Source organism: Dunckerocampus dactyliophorus, chromosome 3 (assembly GCF_027744805.1).
Source record: "Dunckerocampus dactyliophorus isolate RoL2022-P2 chromosome 3, RoL_Ddac_1.1, whole genome shotgun sequence".
NCBI lineage: Eukaryota > Metazoa > Chordata > Actinopteri > Syngnathiformes > Syngnathidae > Dunckerocampus > Dunckerocampus dactyliophorus.
The window spans coordinates 21,265,839-21,288,634 of NC_072821.1; the positions used below are offsets into that span (position 1 = coordinate 21,265,839).

Below are 22,796 nucleotides of genomic sequence, written 5' to 3' on the forward strand. Positions count from 1 at the left end.
TCAGCAGCCAGCTGGCACGGACGTGTCACTCATCGGAAACAATCAGTCAGAGGGTTTAAAGTATGAGGGGTCATTTACGTGAAAACAAGAGTCATAGTTTCCTTGAAAATGCCTAAAATAATCATGTCAATGTGAATGCCTGTTAAGTCTTGTTCAGTAAAAGTTGTTTTTTTAATTTTTGCGGTCAAAAGAAGACATTTTGAGCCTGCAGGATCCTATACAATTTTATTTGGATGGATCGATGTCTTTAAAATACTGCCATCGGCACCGCAGCATTCCTGATCTTATCTGGCCGGCTTACATCTTAATGTTTAACCTTGTTCAGCATTCTTCAAGTGGTGACATCTGTTGCAAGACACACACTTGCTGGCAGCACCAAAAATAGGGCGTCCATGCCAGGCAGTCATGACTTAGCAAAGAACAGAGGTGTGGGACTGTGACACCGTTACTTCAATTGCTGTCTATGTGTCTGAGGAGCCATGACAGACCCGAGGTCCACCTGTGGGACCTCTTGCCCTATGGCACAGCATAGCATGGCTCAGCTGCAATAACTCACACATTTCTAATGTCTTTGTTTTGTCTTTCAGGAGTTGTAAATGTACTCAAATGCCTAATTTTATGGGTTGTTCAATCACTAAATGTCACCGATGGTGGGACTTTGTTAAAGCATGAAGTATGTGAAATGTGAGATGAACGTATTTTGTTTTTTTTTTAGCAAAGTCAAGAATTCCAGACATTTGGGTGTAAAACAACTGTCATGTGAAAAAATGAGGGCCCCCCCATGTACTGTATGTACAGCCAATCCTTGGTTTTCAAATGCCCCTGTTTTTGATGGAAATTTTTGCCGGTTATCATATATTATCATATATTATTGCATGTAACAAATTAGTCCGTTTGCCCAGTACACTCCGTATCGTTCAAGCAAAGCACCCTACGTGTTGGTGACTCACAGTCGGTGCATTTTCTGTTGAGTGTGATCGTTAAATAACCCACCATGGGGCCAAGGAAAGTTGTGAGCGCCAGCAATTTGATAAAGAAGGTGAAGAACACTTTGGAATTCGAGAAATAACTCATCGCAAAGTACAAAAATGGCATCCGTGTGGCGGATCTTGCCAGGATGTATGAGAAGTCCGGATCAACAATAAGTGCCATCCTGGTAAACAAAGAAGAAATCAAGAAAGCTAATTTTGAGAAAGGGGTAAAGGTGTTAACAAAACACAGATGGCAAAACGTGGAAGATGTTGAGAAGTTGTTGTTGATGTGTTTGCGTTGTTTTCTGCATGTAAAACTATAATTATTCTCTATAAAATGTATTCTTTGTTCTTTTTTTGAGATGTCTGGAAAGAATGAGTTGGCGTTCCATGATTTCCTACGGCTAAAAACTGCTTCGGTTTCCGTAGGATTCGTTTTTTTTTGTCTGACCTTATGGAATGAATGAATAACGAAAACTGAAGCACTACTGTATTAGTGTACAGTACTCTTCTATTCCTGAACTGCTGCACAGAAAAGGGTGAACATTTGGAAAACACGCACCCCTACTGTGTTGCCTGTGTTGTTATTTTGACAACCGAAACACATGGTGGCGCTGTTATTAAAGCTCAAGGTTTGACCCAATAAGTTGGTATGACTCAAAACTTCTCATACAGCTGAACGCGCTTTACAAAGCATCCACTGTAACTTTACGGTGTTTCGCCGAATCACCACAAAATTTGGTACACACCTTTAGGGGACTAACAAGCATAGGTCTGTAAAATTTGAGCAAGATTGTTTGAAAAACATGGCCGCCATCTACTAAAACATCTTCGGCCGTAAGTTTCTGACCATTTGTCTAATGATGGTAAAAGTTTGAGGCTATCTGTATTATATGTATGCTAGCATGCCTTTCCTACGCATTTTGATCACAACCCACAGGGGGCGCCACAAATTCATTTACAGTCGTGTCTCCTCATTTTTTCACATGCCTAATTCACAACAGTTCATTTAAGTAGAATGTAGAAGTGCAAGAATACACTTGATGATTTTGGCGTCCAGCATGATGAAGATTCCTGAGTCAACGCCCATCTGACCACTTAATGACGCTTGCTGTGAGGACTTAGTGTCGCCAAACAAGCTGTCTATACTTCTGTGAGGGCCCGGGGTCAAAGGCCAAGTTGAAAAAGTAGCTGGGAAAAGCTTCTAAAGCAGTTCATCTGTGTGTGGTGTCATCACTCAGCCTGCCACAAGGAGCAGTCATCGGTCTAATTGGTAACATGACACTTTGCTGTTACTGCATCCTGGTCTGGTAAAAACATTATAAAAGCCGCGGCGACTGGAAAGTATCCAAAAGACTGTCAGGTAAAGGTCGCGTGCTGAGACAAGACAGTAATGAATGAGGCGGGAAATTGGAGTCAAATGCATGCTGCTTGCTATCTGGGAGCAACCTAAGACGATAGACCTAAAATACAACCTCGACAGTATATCAAGGTTTTTCAAAGATAACAATGCTCTGACATGTTATTTATTTTGTTATTGTTTGCACATATCGGAAAGGCATTATTTTTGATAGAGCTTTCGTATTGGATCCCGTTATATTGGATAGTCAAAAGATTTCTCACTGAAACCTAATGCTTTTTTAGAATTAACAATATGCCCGCACGTTGACTTGCTGAAGAATAGTGTTCAGGGTGAATTTGTGTGAGGAGTAGCACCCCTGGAATGTGCGCGTAAACGTCCCTGAGCATGTAGATGACATGGCTCCAAATAGACAAGGGTGGAGAGCGTATGAAGTCTAAGTTTAGAGTGCCCCCTGACTTGGCCTGCAGATGCCAGCCATCACTGCCATGCCTCTCCGAAAAACATCCAACAGCATGCCGAGCAATCAACAAATCAGATCACCTTTGAGAAAAAAAAAAAAAACACGAAAAAAACATTCTTTGTTCAAAGGGATTTACTTCTTTAGTCACTTCTTAGGGTGTTAATTAAACGATATTGTCTTGTAGTGAATATATTGGTATCCTGTCATACGGTATTTTAGTATGTCACTCAGAACTGAATTTGGGGTTTTTATGCAAAGGTAAAATGCAGCGCTGTGGTTCTCAATTATTTCCTGTCATGAAAAATAAAATGAAATGCCATTTTTTCACTCCCCCCTGCTCCAATTTGAAATACAGTCGTCCCTTGCTACACCGTGCTTCGAACTTTCACTCTCTCACGCTATCGCGGTTTTTAAAGAAATAATTGATTAATAAATGATTGCTGTTTCGTGGTTGACTATGGCCTATTATCTCTTATTAGTAAAAAAAAAAAAAAAAGAAAGAAAAGTATGTAGTAAACATGTATATATGTAGTATTCTAGTCGGTTCTCTCATTCTGTGTGGAAGTGGTAAGTTTTTGGCTTCCTACTTTGTCCTTCTTCCCCACTCTGTTTGAAAAACTTTCTTTAGAATAGGTCAATTGGAGAGGCTAACTAGTTAGTTCGGTAGCTTGCTACGCTAGCGCCGACCGTCTCTTATGTCCCTGCAGTGATCCTGTAGCCTGCGCAATGTGGCGTAAACAAAGAACAATGATAGGGACGTTCCGATGAGGGTTTTATGCTGCCGATTGCGATACCGATCAATCGTCCGATACCAATACCGATCACATAGATTAAGTGTAAATGTTTCCATTTATTTACGATGAGTGCTATTGGCCACGGGTGCCATATAAAGGGAAAAAGTTAGGACAATTTCAAGGTCCCCTGACTGCCAGGGGGCCCAAAAAATAGGTAATTATAAAAGAAAAAGGGGGGGGCGGCTGATTTTTATTTTATTTTTTTACATGGGGCCCGGAATTTGTGGTTGCACCACTGCTATTGGCTATATCATTGGTCAGCAACCCTGACTCCGGAGTCGCATGTGGCTCTTCAGCGCCCTGGTTGCGGCTCCCACGCCGAGCTCTGTGATTTTTTTTTTGGACACCGAAGCGGAGGAACTGTGCGTTTTCAAAGTGTTAAATTTCCGACTCACCGCCAGTCCGTGAATACATCTACATTGCGTTCTGACTGCTGATTGGATGAGCAAGGGAAGGGGGAGGAGGGCCAGTGTGATAATGACACACAAAAAATACGTCTTGAGTGTGCTACCCCTGCGGTAAGCTATCCATCACAATGAATCCGTCCCTAAAAAGAAGAAAATAGAGTTTAATTCTGAACGGACACATTAGTTTGCCTTCACTGCCAATGACGCTGGCTTACCCACCTGTGTGCTTGATAACTGGCGAGAAATTAGCAAACAACTGAATTTTTTTTTTTTTTCATAACAAGCATTCAGCTTTTTCTGAAAAGTACCCAACTGTGGATGGGCATAAGCGATTTCGGAAATGCTACGAAGGCTGAGCAGAGCCAACATTCTTTCAAGAAGTGGATGAAAGCTCCGTACACAAGTACGGCTGCTGGTGTTGTGGCTGACTCGCTGCACTGGACAGCGTAAGGACTGGGGGAGGAAGCCGTTCACAGATGGAGAATGCATGAAAGAGTCGTAGTAAAATATCACAGCATCTATTCTCCAAATTAAAAACATAAACATATTATTCAGAAAATGAAAGACATGCCCCTCCCTGCAAAGACAGTCAAGGACAGGACCAACAAAATTGGCAACAAACATCACCAGTTGGCAAACTGATGACATGAATTCAGTGCAAGCATATTGGATTGCCTGTGATGAGTCAAGTGATGTAAACGATATACGACCTACACATGCACTCTGTACTTCCGTTAGTTGAATTCTGTTGTTGTAACAGGTACAATTTGAAAAAGATTCAAACTTAAACGTTTATAAGCTGTGGCATGTTTTGCGGCTCCAGACCATTTTTCTTCACTGGAAGAGGATGCAAAATGGCTCTTTTGATGCCAAAGGTTGCCGACCCCTGGGCCATATGATATGAAAAAGGGAACCATAAAATCACCTTAATTTAGACAAAAACGTTTTTGACTTACTTTTTCAAGAGAACACATTTCACTCGTGAAACTTAGGATGAGACGCCTTCTTTAAAGGAGACTTTGGATGTGAGAGTACATTGTCTGATGGAGCTCCAGCAGGACTTCTAGGTGTCATACAGCAGGGCTCCAAGTGAGACAGCAGTCGGCAAACCCGGTGTCTTCCACCGCTGAAAGAGGCTGGTCAACTAGTCCGATGAATTCAATTATTTTTTAGGTTATTTGCTTTAGACTTCTGACTGTCACGCAAGTACGGGTGAGTGCTGTCCAGCGTTTTGGCTACCCGGCTGCCGTTTGACACATCCTGAGCCTCGAAAACTCACCATACTCCGTCAAGTGTTTTTTCTTCAAATGCCGTATTAAATGCCGTATGTGCTACCCTGGTGAGATTTTTTTTGTGGCAATGTTTTGCAGGGTGCAAAATTGATATCACTCACAAACGACACCTAAGTTCCACACGGCAGACATGTTTGTTTTAGGTTTTGCACGCCTGCAAATTGTAAAGGAAATAACGCTCGCTACAGCCTGCTTGCTGCAATAGTACGCACCAGAGGTGTCCGGCTTTTGTGATCGGCGTTGAAAGGCATGGACATGCTTTTTCACGGAAATCGGACGATATTGATCGGTGGCTGATCGATCGTAGCATCTCTAAATAATAGGAGTTCCAAGGTGACTACGTTACATCCAAAATTATTAGGCCATTTTTGATTATCAGTTGTATTATTTAACAATAGCAGTACTCTTGGTCAATCCAAAGTGTGAATCAATCTCAAACTTAAATATTTAAGGAAGTTAAACTGAGGTTTTGGCTTTTGTTGAGAATATCTCTGTGTGCACAATTATTAGGCAATTAAAAAAAAAACATTCCCATCTCACTACTTTATTTAAATTTTTTAAAGTCAAGCAAAGCCTCCCAGACACTGTTCGTTTAAGGGCCCAGAAGGACTCAATAGGGTTTAGGTCAGGGGAGCAAGGACGTCATGTCAGTATTTATTATGACCTTTACTAGCTAGCCACACAGTGGAGTACATGGATGCATGAGATGGAGCATTGTCCTGCATAAATATCATGGTCATCTTGAAAGATGCACACATTTTCCTTTACCGCTTTGTGAAAAAGTGGCAGTAGGTTGGGGAGTTGAGTTTGAGTCCATTTTCAACCTGAAAAGGCCCAACAAGCTCATCTTTAAATAATTCCAGCCCTTACCGGTATCCAACCTCCACCTTGCTGGCGTCTGAGTTGCCTGCCCATTGTTGATGCAGCCACGGACCCATCCCTCTGGACCGTCAAGAGTCACCCTCATCTCATCAGTCTATAAAACTTTTGAAAACTCCGTCTTCAGATATTTCTTGGTCAAGTCATAGCCTTTCAACTTGTGTGTCTTGTTCAGTGGTGGTTCAGCTTTTCTTACCTTGGCCGTGTCTCTGAGCACTCAACACCATGTACCGTACTTCTGGACACTCCAGGTAGCTTACAGTTCTGGAATATGACAGCACTGGAGGATAATGGGTTCCTGGGAGCTTCACGTTTGATTTTTCTCAAATATTTGGTAGATAATTTGCATGTTTTTCTCTCGACACGTTTGTTGCGACCCTTTTGTGCACTTGCAACACAGCATTTAATGGTTCTGTGGTCACATCCTAATATCTTGGCAATTTCAGCAGTTTCAAGTGCTGCATCCCTATGAAAGACGTTTTAGAGTTCTTGACTTTTCAGAGTCTGTTAAACCTCTTGTCTGGCCCATTTTGCCAGAGGAAAAGAAGCAGCCTAATAATTGTATTAATACAGGGTGTTGATCTGCTAAGGCCACATCCTCCCTCAGCACACTCATGCACATCACCTGGTATGCTTAAACCCATAATTGTGCACACAGTGTGTAATGTTAAAAACTGTATTTAGAAATTCCTAAACAGGTTTTCTATGCTTTAACTATGAAAATATTCTGTTTATTAATATTGAATCCTACTTTGTGGAAATCTTATCGTGGTCAGGTCTGGAACCAATTAACCCCGATAAGCGAGGGACGGCTGTACTATTGAGAACCTGTACTATTTATTTGTTTATCTGTACAAATAACTGTGTGAGTTGCTGGCACTAGCATTGGTCAAGAATGAATAAAGACACAGCATGACAAGACCTGCCAACCTTGAGGAAATTTTATGAGTGTAGTCCCCCCATTGCCTCTCATGCCCCCCGCCCGACACTTGATTGCACCTCCCCACTATTTGAGAAGCACTGCATTCGTGCATTAATTGTACTAATATGTCTGATTGCCCTTCAGTTGGCTCATAATTACTCACATCGTGTCTTCTCCAGAAATGGCTTTCTTCAGGCCTGATCAAGATTAGTCTCCTTGTGGTTAGGGGTTATAGCGCCACCTGTTGCCTTGGCATGCTCTTAATACAAAGCATGTGTGTTGTTTCTCCATATGGCTGTTTAGGTGTCGATGTAGTTTTAAAAAAATAATAAGGGCAGCATATCTTTTGCAAACAAATTGGCAGTGAGAAGGCACTTTGAGCTGTTCAACATATGGCAAGTGGTGCTGGATCCAGTGATTTCCCACAGAGAAGAGGGAAACGCACTGAAATGTGAATAGATGATCATGTGTGGGCGGGTGTTTTGTGTATGAACACTAGAGTGTCAGCGTCTGTCTGTGTGTGTGCGTGAGAAAGTGTCCGTGTGAGTGTGTCGGATGAATTCCAAACCGCACAGCGGATTCGTAAGGTGACCCCAAACTCCCAGTCAGGTGCAGAGTTGAGCATAAAGGGGGAATTTGTGCATGTGAGGCGGGAATGCGGGCTGGGAAAGAACAGGATCTAAATCCATAGCGAACAGCTGTTGGTGTGTGTGTGTGTGTGTGTATGTGTGTGTGGGAAGGGGTGTTTTTGTGTGAATGTAGCCCTGACAGCAATGCAGTGAATGAAAAGCTTGTGAGATGACTGTTTGCATTTCCTCATCCTGAAATGAATTTTACAGTCAGTTCAAAGGATACTGGCAAAGATTTGGATTAGTGGGTGAAATCTGATGCTATGACACTACATCCCGTCTGCCCCCAGGAGTTCCCGACAGGCATACAGCCTGGGCCCTATGGCTAACTAACCCTTTCACACTGCAAATTTCAGGAACTGAATCCAACTCTTATCTGATCTTCCCTATTGCTTCTAGGTTGATATTTTAATGCCCCATATCTGTATAATTCTATAAATTATCAACATTAATGAAGGCTAAGGCTGCATGGTGAGCATGTTGGCCTCACAGTTAGAAGATGTAGGGTTCGAATCCCCGTAGGGGCATTTCTGAGTGGAGTTTGCATGTTCTCCCCGTGCGTGCAGATGAATGTGAGTGTGAATGGTTGGTTGTCTATATCTGTCCTGTGATTTGGCTAGCGACCAGTCCAGGGTGTACCCCACCTCTCGCCCAAAGACAACTGGGATAGGCTCTAAATCACCAGTGACCCAAATGATGTTAAGCAATATAGTGGATGGATGGATGGATAATTAAGCCTTTTTTTTATTTCATGCAGCTAAGGGCCGCCGAAGAGCCCAAACACATTCAGGAGATCCATCCATGGAGGAACCAAGGCAAAGGGATGGTCAGGGTGAAAAGAGACTGGATCATCCCTCCAATCAGAGTTCTGGAGAACAGCAAGCAAGTCCCAGAAAACCTCGTCCAGGTATCATACATTGGATAGAAATAAGCTATTTAATCAGATGAATATGTTTCTTTCCCATAGCAGTCACCTCTCTATAGTTCCTACATTCAAACCAAGTTGTGTGTATTGTATCGCTCACTGTGCTTACCCATTGTACTCATTAGTACATACTCATCACCATTATTGTTATGATCTTGTTCGCTGCTGGTCTGGATCACCATCAAAATTCCATTTCCAGACTACAATGACACTAAACAATGTAAATCAGTGAGAATACATGACAAATTGGTCATCAGGAACGTTTGTGTGGGGAAGTATTTCCCCAGCGGACCGCTCAATCAAAGTAAACATAGTGACAAGGCGGCCTGAAATGTCGTCGAGAGTCGGCGGGAAAACCCCTCTTACTGAGCGTGAATGGAAGCTAGCTGGGTTAGCTTAGTTTAGCAGAGCGTGTTCATGCGGCTGTATGTGTGGAGTTGTGTGCTCTATGAGTGTATTTACACCGTGTTGCCTTTTACCGCTTGTTAACGTAAGCGAGCGTTTTACGATGCCCACAGACGTCGTACGACTTTTCAGTCAAATAAAGCGAGATGCACATTTATGCTCCCAGCTCGTCTTAACCGTCAATACACATTCTCAACACACACACACAATACATTTCCGGCCTTCAAAATAAGAGCGCTACATCCTGTCCAATTGTGCAGACAAAATAAGTGTCATGAAAAATATCTTACATTACACCTGGAATTGCAGTGATGACCACATCTTCCTTTACCACAAGCACGGGCATTTCGATTTGGTGAGATTTTTGTATAAATGTCTGCAGTGGCCAAAAATTAGCCAAGCTACATCTGCTTCTGAATTGCTGGGCAAAATTGACCAATGATCTATTGCATCAAAGAAGTGTATATGCAAATGAGCTGACGTCTGCATTGACAAACAATGTGAACCTCAGAGTATTTACAGGTTATTTCCCAGTGTTTTGTCAATATTCAGACAATAACAAAAGTGACACTGATTCAAAATCTGAAATATTGTGATTGATTGTGATTTTTGCTCAAAGAGGCTGAGAGTTTATTTAATTTTTATTGAGGTTTTTTGCCTTTTTCTGTTTAATTTATAATGTTTGTTTAATTTATTTTATTTAAAAGCTCTTGGCATTCAAATTCCAATATTAAATGAGAAATGAATATTGAGAAATTTTAAGTTTATTGCTTCTGATACAGTGTACTCGCATTATCCATCCATCCATCCATTTTCTATGCCGCTTCTCCTCATTAGGGTCGTGGGGGTATGCTGGAGCCTATCCCAGCTGACTTCGGGCGACAGGTGGGGTACACCATGGACTGGTCGCCAGCCAATCGCAGGGCACATATAGACATATAGACCAACAACCATTCACACTCACATTCATACCAGTCGCCAATTAACCTAACATGCATGTTTCTGGAATGTGGGAGGAAACCGGAAAACCTGGAGAAAACCGACACACACACGGGGAGAACATGCAAACTCCACACAGAAACGGAGATTTGAACCCATGTCTTCCTGATCTCCAGACTGTGACCGTGTGGCCAACATGCTAACCACTAGACCACCGTGCGGCCCCACTGCCATATATTAACATTACATTAATGAAAAAATTGTCTCAAATAATGTTGATAGTATCGTTTATCGACAATAATTTGTAGGACAATTATCGTCCAGCAAAAATTGTTATGGCGACAGGCCTATGTGTCCTTTCTGTTCGGGTATGGACAAGTTAACACAACTGGCGTTCCACCTCGACACACACAAACATACAAACACACCGACAACATGATCTTCTCTCTCCCACCAGATCAAGTCTGATAAAATCTTCACAGGAGAAGTGATCTACAAATTAGAGGGTCCGGGCGTGGATCAGGCGCCCAAGAATTTCTTTGAGATTGATGACAAAACAGGAATGATCAGAAGCAAGCGTCCTCTGGACAGAGAGAAGTACAGCAGCTTCACGGTAAGGGGGTATTTATGGCCGTGACATGCAAAATCACCTGCACACTTTTACGGTCACATCACACAGACGTCCTTCACACACGGCCACTCATTGAGCCTTCTTGCATGTGTTCAAAGCACGACTTCTTGTTATGTTACCTCAAAGCATATGTGCCTCAGGCATGAATGACCGCCAGAGGTCAACTTCTTAAGGGCTTTACAGGCATCTTGGGACCCACTTCTGAATGTTTTGGACCAGACGACTGTGATGTAAGCTATGAGGCCGGACCAAACATCCTTCACACGTTTCCTCCCGCCCTACCCAGCTTATGTACACATACTACAAAAAGCCTTGACCTCCTTCTTCAATAATCTTTCTTTTTTATTACAGTCCAAACCGTTTAAGTCGTGTCAGTTTATGTCGACAACCCATCTAAGTCCACCGACTCTTCAAGTCCTGGTCCACCATGTTCTTCTTGCTACAAAAAAGGGCTCAATACACGGTCGACCGCTTTTGACGGCATAAAAGTTGAGGCCCAAAGGGGTTATTGCTATGAAAAAATAGGTCAGTTAATGTCAACATGCGTTGTAATATAGCGAACTCCATCATTATAACTCGTGTGTTTTTGTTCAAATGATAGGTCCTTTCTTCTTTTGCGGTTAACTTCTCAGTTGTTCTTTCATCACCCTTTCCATCACTCTGTAACCAAAGAAAGGTTTGTACATGCACGAGATACGCACACTACCAATCATAAATTTGGATACACTCCATCTCTGGCGAATGTCACAAGCAAATGTGCCTGCAACGGCTATTTTTGGTTATGTTGATAACCGCATATGTCGACTTAAACAATTTCCACTATAACCCTTTTTCCTCCCTCTTTTTGTGTGTGTAGCTGAAAGCCTTTGCGCTCTCACCCAGTGGAGAGAGACTGGAGAACCCGACCACCATTGAAATTGTGGTGCTGGACCAAAATGACAACAGACCTGCCTTTACACAGAAACAGTTTACTGGTGCTGTGTCTGAGTTTTCGGTCCCAGGTAAATCCACATGGGGACTTATAATGGAGTTTACAATGATGACCCAAACCTCGGTTACATGTGACAATATACTTAGACTTGTTGACAGATCAGATGCACTCAAACATTTAACCTCTGATGCATTGCTTTTGCATTTGGAGCACATTGGGCAGTGAGACACTTGAGCCATGATTAGTTGCAGAATGAACATTTGTACATAAATGTCACTTTACCACACAACAAACATATCAGTGAGTCATATTAACTAATCATCCAAAAACGACTAATTGTTTTTACCAGGTACATCCGTGATGTCAGTGACGGCCACAGATGCAGATGACCCAACTACCGAAAACGCTTTTCTCAGCTACTCTATCATTGGCCAGGAAAGCATCCCAGCCAACGCCGTAACCAAGACCATGTTTGGCATAAACAACGAGACAGGAACCATCTACACAAGAGATGTAGGCCTTGATCGAGAGGTATGATGCACCCAAAGTACAAGAGATCTCTCAATGTATGAGATACATGTGTCGATGGAGGGCGGAGACACTGCGGGTTCTCTCTTCAAACAGTTTCTCCAGCAGGTGATTTAATTGATGAGCTCCTTCCCTCAAACTGAAGGAGGCGCTGATGATATAAAATCACCTTCTTTAGTGACCGGCTGGAAAGAAAACCTGCAGTGTCTCCGCCCTCCATGGCACAAGTTTGACACCCCTGGTAGGGAAAAAGAGAGAAGCTCGCAAGTAGCAGGAGTCCACACAAACTTGTGAGTCACAAAATGCGGAAATACAAAAGATGGCTAGAGAGCCCAGCTAAATGCTCAGCAAAACTGCAATAACCAAGGATGTACATGGCAGAACAACCATCAGGCAACAAGCAGAGAGTCCCAGCTAAACGAAACAGTAGCCTCATTAACAATCACAACAGCCGTTACCAGCAGAAGCAAAGTTGCTGCACAGGATTCCAAAACAGGAAACCAAACCAAACCAGGAAACAATGTAAAAGCAAAGGAAAACCAAAACTGAAGTCCACACAGTTGGTACACAATTGAACACAATTGGTAAAGTCTTGTGCGCTATGTCATGTATTTCTTTATTGTAACGCTTCTACTCCTGAATCGCTGCCCACAAAAGGGTGAAAATTTGGCAGAACACACCCCCTCCTACTGTGTTACCTGTGGTGTTATTTTTCTGACAAATACATCACCTGGTGGTGCTTAAATCCCAAAGTTTGACCCCTTAAGTCGGTTTGACTTGAAATTTCTCACACAGCTCAATGCACTCGACAAAAAACAAAGTGTCAAATCAATTTTTTAATATTTGAACCAGTCCAACAAAGGCACTTTTGTCACTAAGTGATTGTAGTACTTGAACTGTACCGTCCCCCGTCCCAGGTAGTGAAGACCTTCAAGCTCAAGCTCCAGGTTGCTGACATGGGTGGCATGGGGCTGACGAGTGAGGGTGTGGCCATCATTCATGTGTCTGACATCAACAATCACGCCCCGCAGTTCAGCCCTAACTCGGTAAGCCCCGCTTACTAACATAAAGGAACTGTGGATGTTTACTTCACCGGAGGCCAATGAGTATTGTGATGCAAGTATTTGTATTTAAGAACTGTTTCTTTTGTCCGTGGCACATCCAGTACAAGATGACAGCCGTGGAGAACAGGAGGAACTATGAGATTGGTCGTGTCAATGTGACAGACATTGATGACCGCGGAACAGGAAACTGGGAGGCGAGATACTTCATCTCAAATGACCCTTACAGAAACTTTGCCATCACTACAGACGCTGCCACCAATCAGGGCATTCTGATGGTGGTCCAGGTAAACATTATCCAGCTGCTTACATAACCTGAACGTACTGACTTCATTGTCTTCATTACTGCACATATGTATACTGTATATATATGTGATCCCAGCTTTCATAATAACAATACTAATCCAAAGTTATGAACCAATCAGATAGAAAATAATGATATATATGACGTTTGGATTATCCTTAAAATGACAAAATACAGTAGATCCCTGCTTTTCGCAGGGGTTACATTCCGGGACCACCAGCAAATGGCAAAAAACAATTGTGCAATTGATGATCCCCTAAAAATGTCTATTTTTGACACACGGCTCACTCTGCCTCCCCTTCAGACCATTTAGCTATCTTGACGTTCTCCTCTGATTTCGGATCAACATTTGCAATTACAGTGACTGTTGGAATTATTAGATTAGATTCACCTCCAGAAGCCTCCCCTTCTCTCTTCAATTTCCATTGTTTACTCACGACACAATCTAGGTTTAAGCCCTAATTATGCCTCACACACTTATGCAACGCATTTAAAGTATAAAATGTATAGGTAACGCATGATAATGTGAGAAGAACTGAGGTGCGTTCAAGGGCCACCGAATAAAGTACAAACTCTCATCACTTGACGAAAAACATGAAGTGAAGTACATATTATGAACAGTGCTACATGTAGTACTGTACATCAGTGACATGCGGTGAGGTTCATGGCTGGTGAGGCACTGACTCCTTTGGAGTTTTTTTTTAAATGTTAATACAGGATGCTCATTAAGAGGATAACCAAAAAAGAAAAAGCAACCACGTAATTCACTTGGGTAAAAAAAAAAAAAATTCCAGTTGTTTTCAGACACATCTTAGTCTGATTTGACTTTTTTTTTTATTAACTGAAAAACATTTGTGTACTTCCGTTTTTGTCTGTCTATGTAGTACATGCAGCCTTTCCTTCTCCAGGAAACGTTCTGATACTTTGTTGTAAAATCTGATCACCTCTTGGTGAGGTAGGTTATGTAATCCTCCATCTGGGCAGTCAAATTCATGCATTCATTCTTGAGAGCATAAAAGTATCTTGCATTTGACTTGTTTGTAAATCTAGCTCTAGCCGAACCTGCTGTTTGTATATAATTGTATATCAGGGGTCAACAAAGTTTTTCCTTGTGAGAGCTACTTTTAGAAAATGGAAATGGCCACGAGCTACTCATTTTTGTAGAAATGATTTTCATACCTTATTTCAACCCAAACAGATCAAATATGCTTGTTTTACCAAAACATTCACAAAATGTTGGTATCCACAACTCACATTTTATGTTTCAGAATACTTTTCTTTCTAGTGTTCTCACATTATTAACTGAAAACCTGAATGAAAAGAGGCTTGCTCATGTGGTCGTCAGGGGCGACCTGGTGCCCGCGGGCACCACGTTGGTGACCCCTGCTGTATATAAATAAAAAAATTAAACATTTTAAAATCAAAACTATTGTGGGGCCATGAATGCTAAATCGCGCCTAGGGATCCACTGTACTGCAAAAAATGTAATGAAAGCAAGAACAAATTAAAGACTTACATTCAATATTAGATTAAGTATTTTGGACTAACAAGTACATTTTTTACTATGTTATTCTAACTTGCTTATCTTAAGTAATACTGTATGTACTAAAATCTGAAATTGTTTTGGCAAGTCAAATTTTTTTGTTCTGTTGGCAAATTTTTTGCTTACTTTAATTATTCATACATATATCTTAGTACCTATTACTTAAAATAACAATAAAAAGGTAAGAAAAGATATTGTTTTGTTTTTTTTTACTTTGATTTCAGATATTTAATCCTGTTTGTACTTCAGTTTTTGGAGTGTAACAAACACAGATGACCAAAATGAGGTTGTTTTTGCATCTAAACAAAAAACAACGCATGGGTGACTGCAACTAGTATGCATTATATAAATGATTACATTGTGTATTTAAAACATGCCTCTCTTCTCCCCAGCCCTTGGATTATGAGGCCCAGATTGAGTACACTTTGATTCTGGCAGTGGAGAACATCAATCCTCTGAGCAGCAAGGCTCCCAACTTGCCAGTGAGTACAGCCACAGTGTTGGTCACAGTCGTCAATGAAAATGAAGCACCGCGTTTCAGGGAAGACCCAATACAGATCGCAGTACCGGAGTCCGTAGCTCCTGGAACACTACTGAAAAGCAACATCGCGTTTGACCCTGATAATTCTGACCTGAGGTATGAAGAAGGAACATCAGTTGTGATTCCTAATTTCATTTTTTGGTAGCTTGTGAGTTTGACGAGCGTTTCTCTGCTCTTTGTGCTGCAGGTATGAGATAAGTAGAGATCCTGAAAGATGGCTGGAGATCAACAGAAATACAGGAGAAATTACTGCGAGGAGAAGCTTTAATATGCGATCACAACATGTTAGAAACAACATCTACGCCGCTATTGTCAAGGTCACAGGTCAGAATACCACGATATTTGAATATGACTTATATATATTTAAACCACTGTCACAATATAATGAGACAGAAGTTGGTTGGAAGAATCTTCCTGTCTAATTGCTCTCGTTTTACATCACATTACATTTTGGAGATGTACCTAATGTAGTGTCTGCATTGTTCAACATTTTTGTAAACATTCTGTGAGTCAACATATGTTTCAGTGCATGTTTTCATTGAACCATTGAACTGTTAGAAGAGAGTATTGTATATTTTGGCACATATACTAAATAAACAGGCTGCTTTACAATTTGCTTGCTGTTGACCTTTGCAGATGCTGGTGGCGTGTCCACTACTGCCACTGTGGCCATTACCCTGACGGAGATCAACGACTTCCCCCCACATCTCTTCCCCCTGAGCGGCACTGTATGCAGGGATACACGAAGGGTGATTTCGGGACTGGTCCTGACTGCTGAGGATGATGATCTTCCACCACAAGCTGCACCCTTCATCTTTGAAATGCCCCTTGATGTGTCCGTCAACTGGACTGTCATTCAAGTCAATGGTGAGGTTACGGCATGGATGGATGATGACTAACAAAGGTTATTCAATGTGCATGACTAATTCCGCCCACATTTTCTCCCTTTAGTCCTCTGACCTTTTCCCATCCCTTTGTGACTTCAGACACTCATGCAGTACTGCAGCCTCTGGTTGAACTGGAAGACGGACAATATGCAGTCACAGTGATGGTGTCAGACTCTGGAAGCCCACCTTTCAGCGCTTACTCTCAGATCAACGTCACGGTGTGTCTCTGTGACGCATTTGGCGACTGTAAGTCCGAGGCGGGGGCGGTATTTGCCTCCAGCGTGGGGATCAGCTTCATCGCTCTCATTATCATCATGGCCAGTATCGCCCTCCTTCTGTGTAAGTACTTTGGGTACGCTGTGAGAGATACACAATATAGCAGATTAGTGGCTGATGAGTGGAATCTGCTCTGTTGCAGTGCTGCTCCTCTTGGCTGTGGTGGTGACCTCTTGTGGGAGACGGCATCATATCAAGAAGGGAACCGGTCTGCTTGTGGGGGATTCGGAAGATGACATTCGGGACAATGTCCTCAACTACAATGAGCAAGGAGGGGGTGAGGAAGATGAGGTAATGCTTTCTGACTTTCATGATTTGATACAGTAGAGCCCAACGGCAAAAAAATGCACATAATTGAGACGGCCGTAAAAATGTCTATTTTTGACACACAGCCCCCCTCTAAACCTTCTTGCCATTGTTCACTCGCAACACAATCCGGGTTTAACCGCTGTATATGTCTCACACACTTATTAAACACGTTTTAAGGTATAACATATAAATAAAGAGTAAAGTATGCAACTCAACACTAATGAAGGATATGTAAGATGATTGCTGAACAGATGGATGAAGCTGTGTCAGCATCAAAGGAAGTTATATAGTTTCACTTTCACTTTGCCTTGCACAACTATGGTGCATTCAAGGACCGCTGAAAACAAAGCGCAACATCTCAACGCTTAGCGAAAAAACATTATTAGTGAGGCACAAAGGCATAAACATGTAAGACATTGTGGGATAGTGCATGTATTTCGTACATTGTACCTGTATTTCTAAATTACTACCAACTAAGGGTGAATGAGATATTTTTTTCTGCAGAAAAAATGAAAAATGTTAAAATTAATTGCAAAAATCAGAGAGCTGCAAATGCTGAATCACAAATGTGCGGGGATACACTGTCTACTAAAATGCAAATGCTGCTGAAAACCTTTCTGGAGATAATTGGTGCATTGCTTGCACGGAAATACAGATGCTAACCAATGGGCGTCTTTGCAGAATGCCTTCAACATCGACCTGCTGTGGAGTCCCCTTGATGCGCCCACAACGCCAACGTCCTACTACCCAGCATCTGGTGTTCCTCGAGGCAAACAGCCTGTCAGAAAAGATGCACCACATAACCTGCCGTCACCCACCTACCCTCGGAGGCCCCCAGCAGATCCCACGGACATTGAGGACTACATCAGCGATGTAAGACGCCTCTGTGGACCTCATTGAACAGAAAGTGATGGAAATGCTATTCAAAGGCTGAACACGGACAGTAACTCAAAACTAGACTGGTTTATTTATTGGTGAAAACTGATTGGTAGCACAGGAATTCATTCCTCAGACGCTTCAACAAAGGAACCAGTAGCAATACCTTTTTCTCATTAGTAAGCGGAACACAAAGAGCAAAACGTCATATTTTTCAGTCTTTGAAAATTGCATAGAAATAATTCCAGATCTCTCTATGGTGCAACGTGCAGTTTGATGAGTTCTCACCTGCACAACGATATTATTATCGGCAGAAAAACCAATACCAATATGCTCATGACACTGGATCGATCGCAACTGGGCTGTTCAGGTTGTCTTAGAAGATGTTCTGCCTCTCATCCGAGCAGACTTCATCAGTTCATGTGTAAAGGATGCCATCCTGTGCGGCAAGTGTACGCTGGTAAAACCTCACTCCCTTTCCCTTAAGAGCTGCGCTGAACGCGCGGTCGACAGTCCAGTCCATCAGAGATCAGCGCTCTCGTCGTCTCCCGTTACGAAGGTCCTGTTTTCGAGCCCCGGAGCGTGAAGTGGCAGTGTGAAGCAGGCGGGTTACACATGCTCAAAGACTACGTGGGACACACACGAGTCAGACTAGATCAGACTGTATTCCAACCCAGCATGCAGTGGAAACTGTGGGGCAACGTTTACACCTTGATCACACCCTCCAAGACAGATCCACACTCAACCCAGAACAATGTCATTTGCTGGAACTTTGCCTCAATATCACAGTCACCTTGGTTTCACATAGGCCCATGACCAAAATTACATTTGAGTGGGATGGTAAGGGAGGTGATACCACCCAAATGACCCTTGTTGGTGGGCAGAGGCCCCGCTCCATTGCATTCTAAGGATCGTCATCGTCGACCCTCCTCCCGAAGAGGATAAATAGATTGGATCTTGCACCAAGTTCTCAGACTAGAGCTGTCCTATCTAGTCTGACTGGTGTGTGTCTCACCTAGTCTTTCAGCATGTGTAACGGATGCCAGCCTGCGAGGCTGTGCGAGTGTACGTTGGTAAACCTCACTCCCTCTGCCTTAAGAGCTGCGCTGAACACGCGGTCGACAGTCCGGGCTTTTGGCCGTGTGGTCAGCGCTCTCGCCTCCCATTACGAAGGTCCGTGTTCGAGCCCCGGTGCGGGCGGTGCGAAACAGGGCGGGTTACACGTGAACTGATGAAGCCTGCTCGAATGAAAGGCGAAACGTCTTCTAAGGCAACCTGAACAGTCCAGTTACGATCGATTCGATACCATGACAATACAATGCAATCCAGATATGATTTGATATCTAAATTTTATGCCAATATTGCTCGGGTGATATTACAGTATCAGCCAACCCTAGTAACAATAATTTCTTGTCTTATTATTATTACTTATTGTATTATTTTCTTTCTTTTAAAAGCAGTATACAGTAGCTAGGAACAAAACAGTTTGAGACAGAAAACATCATTTCTAAATGACTTTGTTGTGCACACTAACACCCAAAGGTTTACAGAGAGTTGGACCTTCATTTATCCTGTTTAGAACCGAAAATGTAAATAATGAAAATACACTCCTAGAATAGAATAGAATTTACTCGTAAGGTTGTCATCATGTACTTCCCCGAAGCGTGTGCTGAGACTTTAGCGTATAAAACGTAATGTTCTATTCCTGCCCTCAGGGACTGGAGGCGGCAGACAAGGATCCCAACGTTCCTCCGTACGACACAGCCCTGATCTACGACTACGAGGGAGAGGGCTCTCTATCAGGCAGCCTCAGCTCCATTGCGTCCGGCAGCTCCGATGGAGACCAGGACTACGACTACCTCAACGACTGGGGACCACGCTTTCAGAAACTGGCCAACATGTATGACCCACGTTAGGGTGGAAGGTGACCTTTAGCGGCTGTAAGGAACAGTTCATGCTTTTAGGGTGTTTCACTGGACACGTATGAGACGTTAATATCCATCACTGTGTGCCAAAAAGTGCTATGCAGGACCGCTGGTCTTAAAGAGTTTGTGAGGTAGTACAGTTGAAAGTATTTGGATATTACTACAAGTAAAACACTATGGACTTGTTAAAACCTTGACAAGGGTGCTCAGGAAATGAAGAAAGTAGGAAGGAGCTATGCATGCTGCAAGGCAAACTGAATGTGTTGATTGTCTAAATGTACTTCTTTTTTTATATACAGTATGTGATTATTTTATAAGATGTATTTGCTTTGTTGTTCTTTGCTTGATCCTAAATCCTCCATTCCACCCATTGTCATACATTTTAAACGAAATATCACCACAAAAAACTAAAACTGTCAGTTTATGTGGGGCTGAAGGAGGTGTTGTGTTTGGACTTTTCTTGTGTCGATACCAAATAAATTAAAGTATTGTATTTGTTATTTTGAAATATGTTACCCATCAAACAAAACAGCAGGTTTGCTCTTGATTTTGTATTTCACTCATATACTTAATGAAAGATCATTTCACACTGTAAAGCACTATTTAAATAAAACGGAATTGAAATACGAAGCATGTAGCTTTGTTTTACATTTCTGTTTGCAACTAAACAATACACACACACCTGTAGTCAGTCACTGGTCAAAGTAGGTATTCAATCAATCAATCAATCAATCAATCAATTTGCACACCAACAAAATGTACAAGTCTGCATTCAGTACACTTTAGAAGGTCTGTTAAAAGCAACAATAGATATACTGTGCATATACGTATACACACTCCTGAGCCAAATGGGATGTTGAAAAAGCCAGTCGTTACCACGCAGACGAGGGCCTTCAGCCAGTTTCCATCTGACGCCCCTGCACTACCCGAAGCTCCATTGTTCCCATTGAAGAAAAAGTACCCCAGGTCGTGATGGTGCTCCCTGTGCCATGTGGAAAACATCTCCTTGTCATGCCAGTAATGTTGGAAGCCATCAGGACCGTCAAGGTTACATTTTTTTCTTCATCAGAGAATAAAACGTTCTTCCACCTTTCACAACTATACTGGTACTCGATTGTTTTTTTAATTTTAAAATGTAAATATGCTGATTTCAGCCACTCAAAGGTGATTTTTTTTTTTTAATTCCTTCGTTATCCATGAAAGCAGAGTTCTTATCTTTGTGTTGTAGACAACACACACACATCAGCTTTGACTGTGGAAAACAGTGATCGGTATCTTTTCTGATATGTTGCGGACCAAACCAATACCTGTCTGCGTTTGGTTCATATTGATGTGGTCCGTCTAGGGCAGGGGTGTCAAAACTTTTTCCAAGGGTCACAGTGAAAAATGAAAGGATGCAAGGGCCACTTTGATATTTTGTAAACCAACACATAGATATACGCTAAGAAGCTACATGTACAGTATATGTAGCTCAAGAAAAAACAGTATAGGTGAAATGCTACTAAAAATGACGTTTTTTCCATAATAATACAATTTTATTCCTGTAAAATTGCGATTTTTGTTCATTTGATTATGACTTTTTCTTGACATTTTGACTTTATTCCTGTAAAATGACAGCTGTTTTTTCCAATCCTGCTGTTTTTTTTCATTTCAGCTTTCCTCTTGTAATTTTTTTCTTGTGATTACAACTTTATATCATTTAAAACAACAATGTATTTTTCTTTATTTCAACATTCTTACTAAAATGATCATTTTCCTCATTTTACAACTTTTTTCTCATAAGAAAACTTTTTTTCTGTTAATATTTTACTTTTCTGCTTTTTTGTATAATTTTCCAAACATTTCAACTTTCTTCTTGTATATATTTTCTTCTCCTAATGTTTTGACTGTATTCCAATCTTATAGTTAGTTTCCAAAAATTACAACTTTATTGTTTTTGTCTTTAATATTTCAACGTCATGCTACTAAAATGACATGTTTCCTCATACTATTACTTTATTCTTGTGAAATTATGGCGTTTTTTCCTTGCTAGATTACAGCTCTTTTTGTCACACCTTGCTGTGACACTGGTGGTATGGTTTGATTATTTAGTACTGTTTACCAGTTTATGGTGTCTTGTCTTGCACCTAGACCCTGGCCACTCCTGTCTTGGGCGGAGCTGCGGGATGTGCTGCAGCTGCTCGTCAATTAACTTACCCATTTAAACTCACCTGTCAATGCCTTTCGGCACTTTGCTATTCCTCATGCTCACAACGCCAAGCCACGCTTCCTTCTGCAACCCTTACGGTGACCTTCCTTGTAGATTTGCTACACGTCCCGTAGCTCCGTCAAGCCTGGTGAAGTTATTCCTCTGTCTGCCTTTTTGTGTTCTTCGAGCACCGTTGTTTTTTGTTCATACGTGCAACACAGAAAATTAAAATGTTCTGTTCCAACCCTCTGTCCTCTGCATCTTGGGATTCCCGAATTAACAGTTTTTACGCGCTCCGCATCACACTTTTCTTAATATTTTGACTTGATTGATCAATCAACTTTTGATTGATTTTCCCATATTTGCTGCTGCTGTTTTTTTTTTTAAGTGTTAAATTGCATTTTTAGACTGTGCTGCGGGCTGATAAAATCACCGCCGCCCTTTGGACATCCCTGGTCTAGGGTCTTAATGATTACTCGATCAATTGAATGAACAAGCTTCAGATAGTTACTTGCCATAAATGTTCTATCTAATATAATTCAATTTAAAAAATAATTTTACAGTTACACTTTTTTCTCATTTTTTGCTGTTGCTGTCCTGTTTAATTGTTTTTAGGATGTTCACTTTGGACATCCCTACTCGAAATGACAACGCTTTGGTGTTTTTAGCAATCTGCTGCAAAAATGACCTGAACTTGTGGGCCGGTCTGATGTTATTTTCGGGCCACATTTGGCTCGTGGGCCAACAGCAAAAAAGTCCAAAGAGAGTGAAGCACACTTTCATACATGGATCATCATCATCATCATCATC

At 41.8% G+C, this 22,796-nt stretch overlaps 1 protein-coding gene across 2 annotated transcripts in view; it reads left to right on the plus strand.

The window, feature by feature from the left end:
• The window catches only part of cdh15 (cadherin 15, type 1, M-cadherin (myotubule)), a 38,935-nt gene extending 18,526 nt beyond the window's left edge, over positions 1-20,409 (plus strand). For both annotated transcript variants that reach the window (XM_054770832.1, XM_054770831.1), the window contains 13 exons: positions 8,475-8,624; positions 10,444-10,599; positions 11,474-11,618; positions 11,898-12,079; positions 12,994-13,122; positions 13,242-13,424; positions 15,377-15,621; positions 15,713-15,849; positions 16,162-16,392; positions 16,512-16,751; positions 16,831-16,979; positions 17,679-17,870; positions 19,589-20,409. In XM_054770832.1, the coding sequence (XP_054626807.1) occupies positions 8,475-8,624; positions 10,444-10,599; positions 11,474-11,618; positions 11,898-12,079; positions 12,994-13,122; positions 13,242-13,424; positions 15,377-15,621; positions 15,713-15,849; positions 16,162-16,392; positions 16,512-16,751; positions 16,831-16,979; positions 17,679-17,870; positions 19,589-19,789 (2,340 nt within the window). In that variant the 3' untranslated portion in view covers positions 19,790-20,409. The remainder of the gene's footprint in view (positions 1-8,474; positions 8,625-10,443; positions 10,600-11,473; positions 11,619-11,897; positions 12,080-12,993; positions 13,123-13,241; positions 13,425-15,376; positions 15,622-15,712; positions 15,850-16,161; positions 16,393-16,511; positions 16,752-16,830; positions 16,980-17,678; positions 17,871-19,588) is intronic.
• The last annotated feature ends 2,387 nt before the right edge of the window (positions 20,410-22,796 follow it).